The sequence below is a fragment of the Sturnira hondurensis genome, unplaced genomic scaffold, assembly GCF_014824575.4.
Source record: "Sturnira hondurensis isolate 20B ecotype Veracruz unplaced genomic scaffold, ASM1482457v3 Scaffold0008196, whole genome shotgun sequence".
Lineage (NCBI taxonomy): Eukaryota > Metazoa > Chordata > Mammalia > Chiroptera > Phyllostomidae > Sturnira > Sturnira hondurensis.
The window spans coordinates 15,262,525-15,277,143 of NW_028080827.1; the positions used below are offsets into that span (position 1 = coordinate 15,262,525).

At 33.7% G+C, this 14,619-nt stretch overlaps 1 protein-coding gene across 5 annotated transcripts in view; it reads right to left on the reverse strand.

Moving 5' to 3' along the window:
• The window catches only part of VPS13C (vacuolar protein sorting 13 homolog C), a 183,916-nt gene that overhangs the window by 134,757 nt on the left and 34,540 nt on the right, over nt 1-14,619 (reverse strand). For all 5 annotated transcript variants that reach the window (XM_037054030.1, XM_037054031.1, XM_037054029.1 and 2 more), the window contains 8 exons: nt 12,090-12,149; nt 9,741-9,800; nt 8,542-8,622; nt 6,556-6,613; nt 4,923-5,050; nt 3,830-3,936; nt 3,104-3,275; nt 1,827-1,889 (listed from right to left, as the gene is read on the reverse strand). In XM_037054030.1, coding sequence (XP_036909925.1) covers nt 1,827-1,889; nt 3,104-3,275; nt 3,830-3,936; nt 4,923-5,050; nt 6,556-6,613; nt 8,542-8,622; nt 9,741-9,800; nt 12,090-12,149 — 729 coding nt within the window. The remainder of the gene's footprint in view (nt 1-1,826; nt 1,890-3,103; nt 3,276-3,829; nt 3,937-4,922; nt 5,051-6,555; nt 6,614-8,541; nt 8,623-9,740; nt 9,801-12,089; nt 12,150-14,619) is intronic.

The window sequence follows — 14,619 nt, forward strand, 5'->3', positions numbered from 1 at the left end:
CTTGTGTTCCCCGAAGTGGGGAACTGGCCTGCAACCCAGGCACATGCCCTGACTGGGAATCGAACTAGCAACACTTTGGTTCTCAGCCTGTGCTCAATCCACTGAGCTATGCCAGCCAGGGCTTAATTTAAGTATTTTAAGTTGGCAGTGACTTGGTAGCATATTGCTGGCCACTGTGTGTACCAAAAAGTGCAATCATCAAAAAAATAGAAATTAAAAGAGTTGAATTCTATACGAAAAAGGATAGGTTTGAGTAATGACAGCTCAGTTTAAACTAAGTTAAGTTATCTTTACCATATAGATATTAAATAATTAATAAAAGAACAGGTCTACATCTTCCCACAAATCTATCAAAGGTCCCAGTTATATGTCAGCTATAACTACTTCTTGTCAAGCTTAACAATTCATTTTTAGCAGTCGATATGCAATGGGAAAAAATATATAGCTGATTAGTTTATGTTCTATGTGAAATAACATTAAACTTCTTTATTTTCTCAGCACACATTAGTGTGTTTTACTTTTGATGTTAAGTAAAACTTAGATGATTTATTTAATCTCTCTATGCCTCAATTTCCTGATATAAAGTGAAGATGATAATGTATGTTCCTCAGAACTAACAGCACCAGTAAATTACACCAAAACGTGTTAGCTACTATTTTATCACTAAACTTTTTACTTAAAAATTTTATATACACAAAGCTTCAGCAAAAGCAAATCAATTCTTAGCCACCAATATTTTGAGTTCATTGCATACTTAGGCACAGTATTGTTAATCCAAGCACTGCTGAAAACCCCAACAGCATATTGAGTACAATAGGCACTCGACACGATTTAAACCCATTTAAAAATGTAAGCACATGTATGGAGATCACTGTAATAGAGACTACAAGAACATATAGAAATGTATTAACATTAGTTATCTTTGGTATGTGACATAAGGGTGTTTCTCTGATATTTTGCTTTTTTGTGGAGCTATATTTTCTAACTTTTAAAAAATTTATTTATTTTTAGAGGGAAGGGAGGTAGAAAGAGAGGAAGAGAAACATCAATGTGTGGTTGTCTCTCACATGCCCCCCTACTGGGGACCTGGCCCACAACCCAGGCATGTGTCCTAAACTGTGAATTGAACCAGCGACCCTTTGGTTTGCAGGCTGGTGCTCAAGCCATTGAACCACATCAGCAAGGGTTTATTTTCTAACTTTTCTATAATGAGTTGTATTACATTTTTAATTTATTTTTTAAATAGCAAAAAAAGTCATGTTACAGAATAATAGAAATAACACAAAGTCACTGGGATAAATCACGAATAAATTATGAAACATTAAAAACAGATTGATTCCAATTTTGGAGAAAAAGAAAAGAAGAGGTTGAGAGAAGGAGTGAGAGGGGGAAGACAAAAGATCCATGAAGGGAAAGAGGAAAGAACGGTGAGAAAACAAACCAAAGATAAAGTGAAAAAATGGGGGATAAGAAGCATAAATAAGATGCATGAAAGAAAAATGAAAAGTCTATATGCCAAAACGTTAACAGTCAGCGTTGTGTATTGTTAGAATTATGGATTACTTTGCTTTACTTGCTTTGGGGGGCAGGGAGTTCAAGTTTTTTGTTAAAAAATTTTTTAAACTTTTGCCCTTAGTGTCACCTTTTTCCCCCCAGTATTTCAGTATTTTCTTCCTGAGACAGAATTAAGCTCTAAAAACTCAAGTTTTATTCTCATTTGAGTAAGTCTCAACAACTTCCCATGAAACTTAGATTTCCTGATCCTAGGTTTAAAGTAGTAGTATTAACATGTTTAAAACATAAAATCAGCTAACAAAAATAATTACCTCAACTTGTGCTTGTTGCCTTCCTAAAATTATGTTAAAAACATCTAGAGTCTTCTCCAAATCCTATAAAATAAAGAGAAACGTGTAAACAAGGAAAATGATCATCAGAAAGAATATTTTTTCTTCTATGATATCTAGGCTTATTAACAAACAGTATTATGTGACCCAATGAAAGTTTAAGTATAAATTCAAACATGCACTTAGCTTTCACATTAACTTTTGTAATATAAGAAATAAGTTTTCCAAGAAAGTAAATCCCCATTGAATACAGAAGTGAGAACTTTAATGAGACTATTACAATACACAGATAGCCAAATATACAAATGGAAATAAGAATATTTAGAAAGGGGACTTGTTTTAGGGATTATACGATGGTTCTTCTGACTCCCTCTATTCTAATATTTTACAACCACTGTACTAAAGGCATCATTATAGAAGACAAAAATTTTAAGTGTAAAATTCTGCATATCCCATGTAATCTAAAGTAGAAACTGATTTTGGAATTTACATGAAGTATGAAGAGGAATCCAGCATGTACCAGTGACCTGTGTGTCGGGTGCCCTGTGGGTTCTCTCGTGCACACCTCACAGTTCTGTAAAACAGATACTGTTCCTACTACATGCATGAGAACATGAGACCTGAGATGTTAAAAAACCTGATGCTTTTCTAATATATAATACTAATGATTGCCACATACTTCAGAATAACAGGAATCCAATTCTTTACATTATGAATTTGTGGCACATCAGATGATATTAAGTAAATTATATATTCAGTGTGGTGTTTTTCTGTATTTTGAAAGAAAGTAAATAAGATGTCTATCTTGAGAATAAAAGCTATTTTTATAATACTTTGCTTTTTAAAAAGCCACTAACAAACCTAATAATGTATGTACTTCCAGCTAATAATAAACAGCTCTGATGTTGATTTTCTAAATATTATTACCAATACCAAACATAGTTCATAAATCGTTTATAGCAACCTCATTTTATCTGATATTAGGATGAATGGGAAAGGCTCAACAGTGTGATGACTGCTGTAGGGAGAGGGGGTATAAGAGGACTGAATGATAATGGAAAAAAATACAATAAATAGTAAACCAAAACAAAAAATTGGGAAAAAATACTATGCATTTCCCATAAAATTCTCTCAAAAAGATAAACACTATTCTTTTTACTGAATAAAATTATATTTCAACGGTAATTAAATTTAAAAAAATTAACATTAAAAAAATGACTTAACAAATAATACCTTTTACCAATATATGTAAGATATACCTGAATTTGTTTCTGTATTTCTTCTGGAACTTTAGTCTGAGTTAGCTTGTTTTTATAGACATTTTTATAACTCTTCAGCAACTGCCTGTGCTTTTTTATGTTACTCCATGACCACATCTGTGTATACCTTCTTATATGAACCTCAAGAACAGAATCAATTGCATATTTCCACCTGCAAATCAAAAATACTTAATGCACATCTGAATATAAAGGTTTAAGAAAAAGCAAGAAGACAGCTTTGACTTTTTAGACCTACCCTGTTATACTTATTGTTACTAACTGTTCTCCTGTAAGAGTTCAGCAGTAAGATTTCAATTCCCCAGTACAATGGTGCTATTTAAATAGACTACGAAATGAACAAACCACTCCAAAAGAGGGTTTATCTAAGCAAAATCACAAAAGCACAAAATGACATGCTGTACAAAGCTGGCAGCATCCAATATGGTTTAACACTGAGTCCATGTGGATGACTAAAGGGCAGTAAAACCAAAAAATGTTCAAAGTCTTGAACACTAAGTTAAGAATTCAGAAATAATCTGGGAGCAGAAGTATAAAAGAATGTGTTTATAAAAAAGTTAACAAGAATATAACATAAAAGATACCTGTCTCATGTCTATATAAAAGAAAAAGGTAGCTTTATTACATGGCTTTAAAGATGTCTTAACTCTGAGACCCACTAACTGTATGATTACATGTTTCATATTTAAAAAAAAAATTCTAACTTACCACTGTCGACCATTGGTATGAAGTGGTAAATAAGGTTTATATTTTCTGTAAGGGGCATTTCTAACCATGTAATCCACTGATTCCAAAAGGTCAATCATACTTAAGTACTATTAAAACAAAAACAAAGTTACATTGATTAGACTGCACACATGAATAAACACTTAAGTAATATGAAGCTAATTAACTGCCCGTCTGCCCACCAATACAACAGATCTGTGCAGCTGGCAAATACAATAGCTCAAATAGGGAACACACACACGTAACATGACTGTAGGTAAGATAAAGAAAAGGGCAAGTCTAGCCTCTCCTCTATTTCTCATAATGCATTTCTACCTAAGGGTTACCTCACGGCTATTTAGCACTTAATATATGGATAGTCTGAACTTAAATATATTTTAAGTGTAAAATACACCTGAGATTTCAAAGACTTACAAAAATAAAAGGATGTAAAATACCTTAACTTCTTATATGGATTGTATGTTAAAACAATAACATTCTAGATAGGTTAAAGAAAATGCTAATAATTTTAATTATTTCATCTTCTCACTTTGCTAATGTAGCTACTAGAAAATTTAGTTACATATATAACTCGCATTGTATTTTTATTAGACTGCACAGGCCAAAAGCTCAATTAGTTAAGTCTTTGTCTTCCTTTCACGTCTCCACGTCTGTTATCCAGACTCCTGGGCCTGTGACCAAACGCGAGAAACAAATGGAAAAGAAAAGGATGTCAACATAGCTGTTCTAAAGAAAAAGTAAACAATATGAATGAGTGCCTGCTAATAAAATCTGAGGGAAAAAACACATTAAAATCTCCATCAACAACTGGGAATTCAATGGAAATAATGTCATTCACTGTAATTTAGTAAGATTCTCCATGAATGAGGTAAATATCAGATAAAATACAACTACTTCTTAAATCTGATATATACTTTTTTTAAACATATGTACAGTACATCTACTTTTACAAGTCAAACCTCAACATAACAAAGCAAAAGAACCACCAGAACAATGGAAAAGGAATAATCACAAATGACAAGAGCAGTGAAGATTCGAGGCTAATCACAGTTAGAAATGTCCAACTAAATCTTACCTGAGGTTTGGTTAGTTCAATAGCAATATTTTGGACTTCTATGTTCCAATCAAGTTTGGGTGTTTTGAGCTCTGTTTCTGCATAAGGATTCATGTAGAGTTTTGCAGAGGCTGATATTGGCTGGAAAACTGATACCACATTAGAAGTTAAGATACCTTTATATGCTCTTACATATGAATAATTGTAAATAATTATAAAAACAATGTTACCCTGAAAGTAAAGAAAAATGATCAAAAGTATGTACAAAAGTAACTACCAAAAAAGTATTTAAGTATCTATTTATTTGCATTGTTACCAACTGTCAAGTTCAATGGTTAAAGTGGACTACCCCAAAAGGTAATTAGGGTCCCATGCTTCTAAGTAAGAAATGTCCAATATACAGATAATCTACTCTTGGTAATTCACACTCTGTGTAAAATTAGGCTTCTCTTCCCTGCTACAAGACATTTAGTGATTTTATTATTCATTTAAAATACTAATACAAGGTAGGAAACAAAACCTGATTAATCTCTTATTTAATCACTGGCAGAATTTGGGAACAGAATCAGGAATAAAATTCACACTACCCAGAAAAAAGTTGTTTATCATTTTATAATTTTCAAGACAAGCACTGCACAAATTCTTAGAATAAATTAAAGAAAATATTCTTGAAGTTGAGAAGTAGTATGAAAAGGTATACTAGGGAAGATGAAAGAGCAAAGTAAAGTGATAAATATTAACTATGAATAGTATTAAAATTATATAAATTGTAATAGTATTAAAATTATATAAATTGTAATAGTATTAAAATTATATAAATTGTAGTACATACTATATAGTATATAGTATGACAGTATAAAACTTTAACTAATTTAGGTGTTATTTATAAGTGAAAGATGCCTAAGAATGAAGTTGTAGATTTTTCCTAGGTCTTTCATAAGTAAAATGTTTCCACAAACTAGCAACATTTTGTCATCATTAAACAGAGAAATCCATGAACATAGAAAGTACCAACTCTCATATAATGGCAATCCACGGTAAAAGAATATGAAGAAAACAAAAACTGAACCAGAGTAATATGGAATACAAAAGAACATGGGCATAAATTTTGAGAATGAACATAAGGGCATACTAAATATAAACAAACCAAAAGCTTCTTCAGAATGAAATGGAAATGGAAACAAAGATGAGATAAATAAGCAGGCAGATTTGTTGGAGATCTATTTTAAATTATAGTAAGGCTGCCAAGAAAAACTCACTTAAAAAAATCTCTAATGTGGTTCATTTGTCTTAACACTGCAACAGTGACATGCTAGAGGTGACCTAAATACCAGGATCTCTGAAAATTAGTTACTAAGCAAAGCAAAGCAAAGCAAAGCAAAGCAAGCCTAATTCCTAAAACAAAAATGATAACAAAGAAAGAGGGAAACATGCGGGTTGGCTGCTGGCAGTGAACTACAGCCATACCATCCTCTCCAGCGGTGCGTGTGTTATAATCTATTCCTAAATAATTACTTTTAATCCAAACATGCTACATGATTAAATTAAGGTATAAAATACTCTCTTTGTCAAAGTAATTTTATCAGAAAAAGTATACTAAAGCATTTAATAACAAGCTACATATAATATGAAATAAACTTTTACCATTACTTACTATATTGGTGGTTTGGAAGTATATCATTACTTGTAAGAATTTCACTTTTCAGGTGATCCTAAACAACAAGTTTAAATCACATAAAAATTAAAAATAGAATACACATGTATTCAGCCACACATACAAAAATAAATATTTGATCTTAAATCAGTAACCTTATTTCCCTCTTTATAATTAGTAATCCATTAAAAAAACTAAACATTATTCATAGACATATGTTCTTAGAATAAAATATACAAGATAATTTTTTAAAATTGTAAGTATCTAGAAACATTGCAACATTATGACTTTAAAAATATATATTTATGTAATGCCCAGGAACATGGATCTCAATTTTTAGACAGAGGCAAATTATCTGTGTTACAGTATCTGAGAAATAAGAGACAGAATCTTAGAAATAATTCAGTTACAAAATTCAGCTGCTCTTTTCTCCTCTAAGTAAATAAACATGGCTTAGCACAGGGAAGTTTTAAATTAATTTTTCACTGTTCAGGAAATTATTATCACAAACGCCTAAAACATTTGCTAAGAATATAGTCTTAAGATATGAAAGGTATCATCTCTGTTTACAATACTCTTCAGACAAGATCAGGCATGTTCAGGGTGGTATGGACGCAAACACAATACTTATTATTTTCATATAAAACACGACTGTGCAACCAGATGCTATCGAAATAAAAGCGTATTGGATTGGCCAAAATCCAAGTTAGTTCAGTTTTTAAGTAAAAAACACATTTTTCATTTTCACCAGTAACTTTATTGAACAGCATATTCACCATTTTGCTCCACTACTTTCTACCATCTTTCAGACAAATTCATGATTCCATCTTCCAAAAACTTTTTATCTTTTGGGGCAAAGGACTATTCCAGGTGCCTTTTGCAGCCTTCCAGGGAACTGAAATTTTTTCCATTAAGAGAATATTGTAAACACCAAAATAAATGGAAATCTGAAGGCACAATGTCTGGTGAATATAATGGATTAATCAAAACTTTCCAACCAAGCTGTAACAGTTTTTGCCTGATCATGAAACAAAAATGCAGTCATATATTTTCCAGATGGAATGTTATGCATTTTCTGTTGACAAATTCTGGATGCTTTTCATCAAGTGCTAATTTCAGTTGGCCTAATTGGAGCAATACTTGTTGGAATTTATCATTTGGTTTTCTGGATGGAGTTTATAATAGAGGACTCCCTTCCAGCACCACCATAAACACAGCACCATCTTCTTCGGATGAAGACCGGCCTATTGGTGATGGTTCATTTTGCTTGTCCTCATCTCTTCCGTTCTGCATTATTGTAAAGTATCCACTTTTCACTGCCTGTCACAATTTGCTTTAAAAATGGAATATTTTCATTTCATTTAAGCAGAGGATTACATGAGGGACTACAGGCAAGATTTTTTTTTGCTAAACATATGGAACCCAAACATCAAAGCGATTACCATAACCACGCACATTTTCTTCCATCTTCAGTGTTAAAATGGCTACTCAAAAATTCACAGATTTTGATAAGAGGACTAAATGGTAATGGGAAAAAAATAAAAAACTGTCATGTGCTTTCTAAAACAGATAAAAATTTGTCAACAATTAAAAATAAACAAATAAATGCACGCTGACATGACAGCTGTCAAAACACAGTCTAACAAAATTGTTTCCAATGAAGTTAAAGACAATTAAGTGCTATTAGAACTACTGCAGGGAAAATAACCGAAGAACTTGTTGGCCAAAACAACAAAAACTATAAATGGAGTTTTGATTTAATAGTATAGGTTTTCATTTCATTCTTTAGTGCATGATTTCACAAATATTTTCAAAAACAAGGGTACTTTTTAAAAATACAGAATAGATACCAAATACTGCATTTCACACTTCTGATTAATTATATACAATGTCAACAAAAGACTGCTATCCTATCCTCATTAAAAACTCTTCATTAAATAAATTTAGTGAGTGTAGTTAGCTCTTCCAGGTAAAAACAGAAATTACCAAAATCTGTTCCCTTGATCCCTGGTAAGACATGCTGCAGTTTACATTCCAGTAGGCACTAAGGCTATCAAGTCGGATGAGCTGTAAAAGAAAAATGGAAAGAGGTCAAGCAACTAATACATTGAAATTATGACCAATATTAAAAGATTCTTCTCATGTTCAGTATTCTAAAATTACCCAATTGCCATTTTAAACTTCTAACGGAAAGAAAGCAATGCAAAAATGGGGAAAATAACAGCTTTTTAGCCTTTTGGCTAAGTGTAAAAATGAAGGAAAATATATACATGCTATTCAGACTTTATTATTAATCTAGTATTTGCTAAATGGTGCTTCCATTTAGTGCAACTATTTGTGCAACTATTTCCAAGGGAATCCATTCATTCAATTATCTAATATTTATTGAGAATTTAGGGGTTTTTTAAATTAATTAATTTATTTATTTTTAGACAGAGGGGAAGGGAGGGAGAAAGAGGGGGAGAGAAATGTCAATGCGTGGTTGCCTCTTGCAACCCCTACTGGGGTCCTGGCCCGCAACCCTGACATGTGCCTTTACTGGGAATCGAACCGGCAACTGTGGTTCACAGGCCAGTGCTCAATCCACTGAGCCATACCAGCCAGGGCGAGAATTTAGTTTTTAACAGCCCCTGTACATGTTTTGCTGAATGAAACAATATGATTCCTCCAATAGATATGATGGCTACTCACAGTGGGGAGTTAGCGGAGAGGATTCTATGATCAACGAGGTGGGGAAAGCTATATACTAAATATCTCTTTTGAATATTCACAATGTTTATTAGCATATTTAAAGTATTGTGGAGTTCTGTAATTTAAAACAAAATGAAATATACCTGTTCAACTACATGTGTGGTTTAATACTTTAGTCAGTAATCTTACCTGACCACAGAATATTTTTCTACAAATCCAGTATCTCAATTACCTAATGCTCCATAAAATACAAGCTGGGATATGTTAATTTTGTACAGTTTCTTTATGTGCTAGGTGAAAAACCTAAGCCTCAAAACAGTTAAGTGGTTTTATAAAGTTAGTCATGTGGCTTTTATATTAAGTAGCATCACCAAAACTAGACCCTAGATGTTTAATTCCCACTCCAATGGCACATTCTGCTCCATCAAGGTTTCCCGTGAAAATACACATGTACATACCTAAGAAAATCAAGAAATTTTAATATAGTCTAATACCTTGTATATAATTTTTTCTGTTTCATTTAATACACATGGAGTCCAGTGTTCATTTGCAGTCTAAAAGAAAAAAAGAATTAACTGTGAAATACAGTGTGCATATATATATGTATCTCAAAATTGTACTCTAATATTTGTAAACTATGGCAAAGTAACTTAGGAAGAAAGCAAACACAGCTCATATTGGCTGCTCCAGCAATCTGCTCCTCTACATATCTTTCAGACAAAATTCGAAGGAACAACAGTGAAAACCGAACTGAGTAGGTTCCAATTTAAATGAGTTAATTCATCCAGAAAATAATTACTGAGCCACTATGTGTCTGAAGTATGAAGGGAATTGGGTATGATTAATAACAGAGAACTTGCCTATAAGCTATTAAAAAGGGTCCACATTCTTTTTTTAAAAAATCAATTTATTATTGCAAAGTGGGAAGAACACCAGGAGAATAGGGAAAGCAAGACCATGTTTTCAGGAAATCGGCGTGGTCAGCAGTGTCGGCATGGCGGCAATGCTGCCGTGAAATAAACTAATCTCATTTAGCAGCCAGGGTGCTGCCAATGAACTTGCTAAGAACAGTTTCAGTGGAGTATTAGAGTCAGAGTACAAAAGGTAGGGAGTCAATAGGAGGTGGGGAAAGAAAGAAAAGGCATAAAATTCTCTCAAGAAGTTTAGTTAGAAAAAAGAGAAAAAGAAGGCAGGTAGCTAGATGGGCCCTGGGAGGAACAGAAGGTTCAGAAAAGGCTTTTAAATTTTTGTTGTAAGGAGACACTTGAATATATTTAAATGCTTACAAAAAGGAGTGTGGTGGAGGAAGGCAGGGATGGAGGAAAGGGAGATGAAGATTTAGGAAAGAGAAGGAAACTGAAAGAAGGAAGAGATGAAGGCAAGGAGGGCTCCTGAGGACATGGGGAAGGACAGGATCCAGGTCAGAGGTGGGGAGATTGTTACTTACAGAGTTCAATTATAATTAGAAAGATAGGAGAAAGAAATGGTATGGACACAAAAAGAGGTCAGTTTACTGTTGCAGCCAGCCAATGTGCCAAATGCGTTACTTTTTCAATACTGCATTTTATTTTATAGTGCATCAGTGAATGAATGAATGTTAGTAGCAGGAGCCCAACATGGTAACCAGTACAATAACATGTTACAGGTATTTTCTTAAAATATTTTCTTATTTTTCTTCTTAAGAAGGAAATAAAAAAGGAACAAGAAAAAAGACAAGCTAATTATCTCACACACGTATTAAAATCTGAATAGAACTGCCAGGCAGGCAAAGGGAAGAGCATACTATGCACAGAGAAAACAGCATGAAGAGCCTGAGCCAAGATACAGAGAATCAAACAGCACACACTAGGAATGCTAGGCATCATTCTTATGTACTACTATGCCTGTGTATTATTAGTCAATGGCAAGTATTTGACTATTTCACATTTCTTTGTTTTGTCACAAGTATGTTTCTACCTTCCAGGACACAGATTTTGGTCTCTTTGAAGGTATTCTTGATAGTAAGTTACTTCAAATTCACTCTGGAAATATGCATATGACAAACTGAATATTAAACATTAGCTTCCTGACTCCCTTTCCTGTTTCTCTAGTTCTTTTCCTTTAATGTTTCTGCTTAGGGCTTCCACTCAATATGTATCTCTATCTCTGTATGCATGTGTTCCTAAGGCCTCCAGGTAAACAGGACCTTTTTTTCTGTTCCTCTGGCAGTCTCTCTCTTTCATTTTTCCTCTTCCCTCTCTAAGGCCCTATCCATATAACTAACCATAAGGCAAACGTATACCCAGTAAGGACAGTACTCTTTACTGCCCTTAACTTTAAAACATGTTTCCTACCACTTACTTGCCCATAATGGGGAAAAAGTGGCTAATTAAGATATATATACTCTCCATCCTCAAAGACCTTTAAGAGAAAAACCAAACTACAATATAAAATACTTAATCAAAATAAATTACTTACATATATCTCAGATGATACACACACGTACATACAAATACATATACACATATAAGTTACTTGGAAATTCTATCTACCTAACCAAAAATAAGAACATGACTCTATAGAAATTTATCCTCCCCTACTTTCTTACATGTTTAACAGACAGCTTTTATATTTCAGAATGTTTGATATTGATATTTGGGTATTTGTTAAATTAAAACACAAATCAAAATAATTAGAGACTGTAACAGTAATCACTAAAGATTTTGAACTCCTAGAAGAGTTTTAGAAAGATGATACATAAAATAAAATAGCTATTTGTAGCAAAAGTTGATTTTAGGCAATTGACCCCATGACTTGAGAATATTTTACAGGTTCCAAAATATTTGAAATAAGTCCAACATTACCAACAGACTAAGTTCTCCCAGCGTGACACCAAACGAAAGAGGCCGCTTTGGATCAGTAATCTATCAAAGAAGAAAGGTGACATTAAAATATACTGATGATGAAGGTGAGTCCAGGCTCCCCTCTTTATAACAGGCAGCACAGAGGGATTAGACTACAAATACGTGACACAGACCAAATGGACTGTGAAAAAGAGAGAGGAAGAAGGCAATAACATGGCTGAAATTATCCATATTTTCATACTTCCCCAGTGAAACTCGTTTTTTTTTTTAAGATTTTATTTATTTATCTTTAGAGGGGAAGGGAAGGAGAGAGGGAGAGAAACAACAATGTATGGTTGCCTTTCGTGCGTCCCCTGCTGGGAATTGGCCTGCAGGGAACTGGCCTGCAACCCAGGCATGTGCCCTGACTGGGAATCGAACCGCGATCCTCTGGTTTGCAGGCCCGTGCTCAATCCACTGAGCTACACCAGCCAGGGCCCCAGTGAAACTCTTTTCTTACTAGAAATAAGACTCACTACAACTAAACAAATTCTTGTCAAGATAGTTAAAAAGAGATTCTCTTCATGTATAACATTAAAGGTATTCTTCATAAATAAATAAAACAAAGTGTCACAGAGAATAACACTGCCACTAAATTATTTTAAAACAGTTAAGATGTTCACAGTTAGACATGTGAACTATCTCTTTTTTTAAAAAGATTTTATTTATTTATCTTTAGAGGGGAAGGGAAGGAGAGAGGGAGAGAAATATCAATGTATGGTTGCCTCTCATGCACCTACTGCCAGGAACCAGGAATTGGGAACCAGGAACTGGCCTGCAACCCAGGCATGTGCCCTGACTGGGAATCGAACTGCGATCATGTGGTTCGCAGGCCCGCGCTCGATCCACTGAGCTACGCCAGCCAGGGCTATCTCTTTAAGTTTTAATTTCCTTGACACTTCAAAAATTTATTTTGATAGAAATACCTAAGATTCTTAATATTTAATTTCTCTAGTCTCTTAACCCCAAATCTGCCTATATTAAGCTTTTGTTCTATTTTTGATCTTCAATACCTAAGTCGAATCTACCCAGCACTTAAACAGTGCTTAAATTACGGCACAATGTGTACAGTGTTGTTGTTTTAAACATCTAGAAAACATCCCAGTCATAGTTTTCTGGTTGTGACAGAACCTAGAGAAACTAGAAAGACAATGGAAAAACAATGTTCTAAATCACCCAACAGTGACTCCAGAGTTCAGTCACATAAACCCTTCTCAAGCAGGAAATATGTAGAATGTGACAAGTGAAAAGTATGAATAGCTTTTTGGTATCAGATATATTATGATTATGGCAACATATTCTCCTCTATTTCCACACTCATCTTTTTATACCTACAGATAATTAGCTCAAAATAACTTGTAGCTGATTAAAAGGAACTTCAATGAAACATACTAAGTCCTCAGCTGCCTGTGTATTACTCACAAACTACTATCATCCAATGAGCATCTTTGTGATAAATTACTATAGTGGGCTGGCCAAAAAGTTTATTTTTTTCTGTACAATGGCTCTAATAGTGCTTACTTGTCTTAAACTGCATTCGAAACAATTTTGTTAGACTGTATTATGACAGCTGTCCAATCTGCATTCATTAAAAAAGAAACAAAAAACCTATCACCCTGGCTGGTGTAGCTCAGTAGATTGAGTGTGGGCCTGCAGAGCAAAGGGTTCCTGGTTCAATTCCCAGTCAGGGCACATGCCCGGGCTGCAGGCCAGGTCTCCAGCGAGGTCATTGGAGAAGTAACCACACATTGATGTTTCTCTCCCTCTTTCTCCTTCCCTTCCTCTCGGTCTAAAAAATAAATGAATAAAATCTTAAAAAAAAAACCTATCAGAATTGGTGACTTTTTGTGCAGCCATTTTAATATTGAAAGTGAAGAAAATACGAACATTTTGAGTATATTATGCTTTGTTATTTCAAGAAAAGTAAAAAACACAACTGAAATGCAAAAGAAAAGATTTGTGCAGTGTTATGGAGGAGGTGCTGTGACTGATAGAACATGTCAAAGTGGTTTGCAAAGTTTTTTGGTACTGCTGAGATTTTGACAAACAAATTCTTTGCCATGGGGTTGCCTTATGCATTGGAAGATGTTTATCAACATCCCTGACCTCTCCCCACTAGAAGCCAATGGCAGGAGATAGCCAACATACTCAAACTATCCAAATCAATAAAGTTACTGGTGAAAATGAAAAATGTATCTTTTATTTTGTGGAAAAAACTAAATGGACTCTTTGGCCAACCTAACACCTTCCTTACTCCCACTTCCTCTACTATATTTTTCATTATTCTTCTAGGTACAACAATTAAAGGTAAATTGCATTAAAGACAAATCTAAAATGAAGATTCCTTTACAATTTAAAATTATTTTCCTTTTAAATTATTTTAATATATATTTTGTCAATGGCATCAATTTAAACATAAATGATGTAATTTATCCCACTCCTGTGCATCTCTGTATTTTCATTAGAGAGAGAGAAATAATGTACTTTTCTA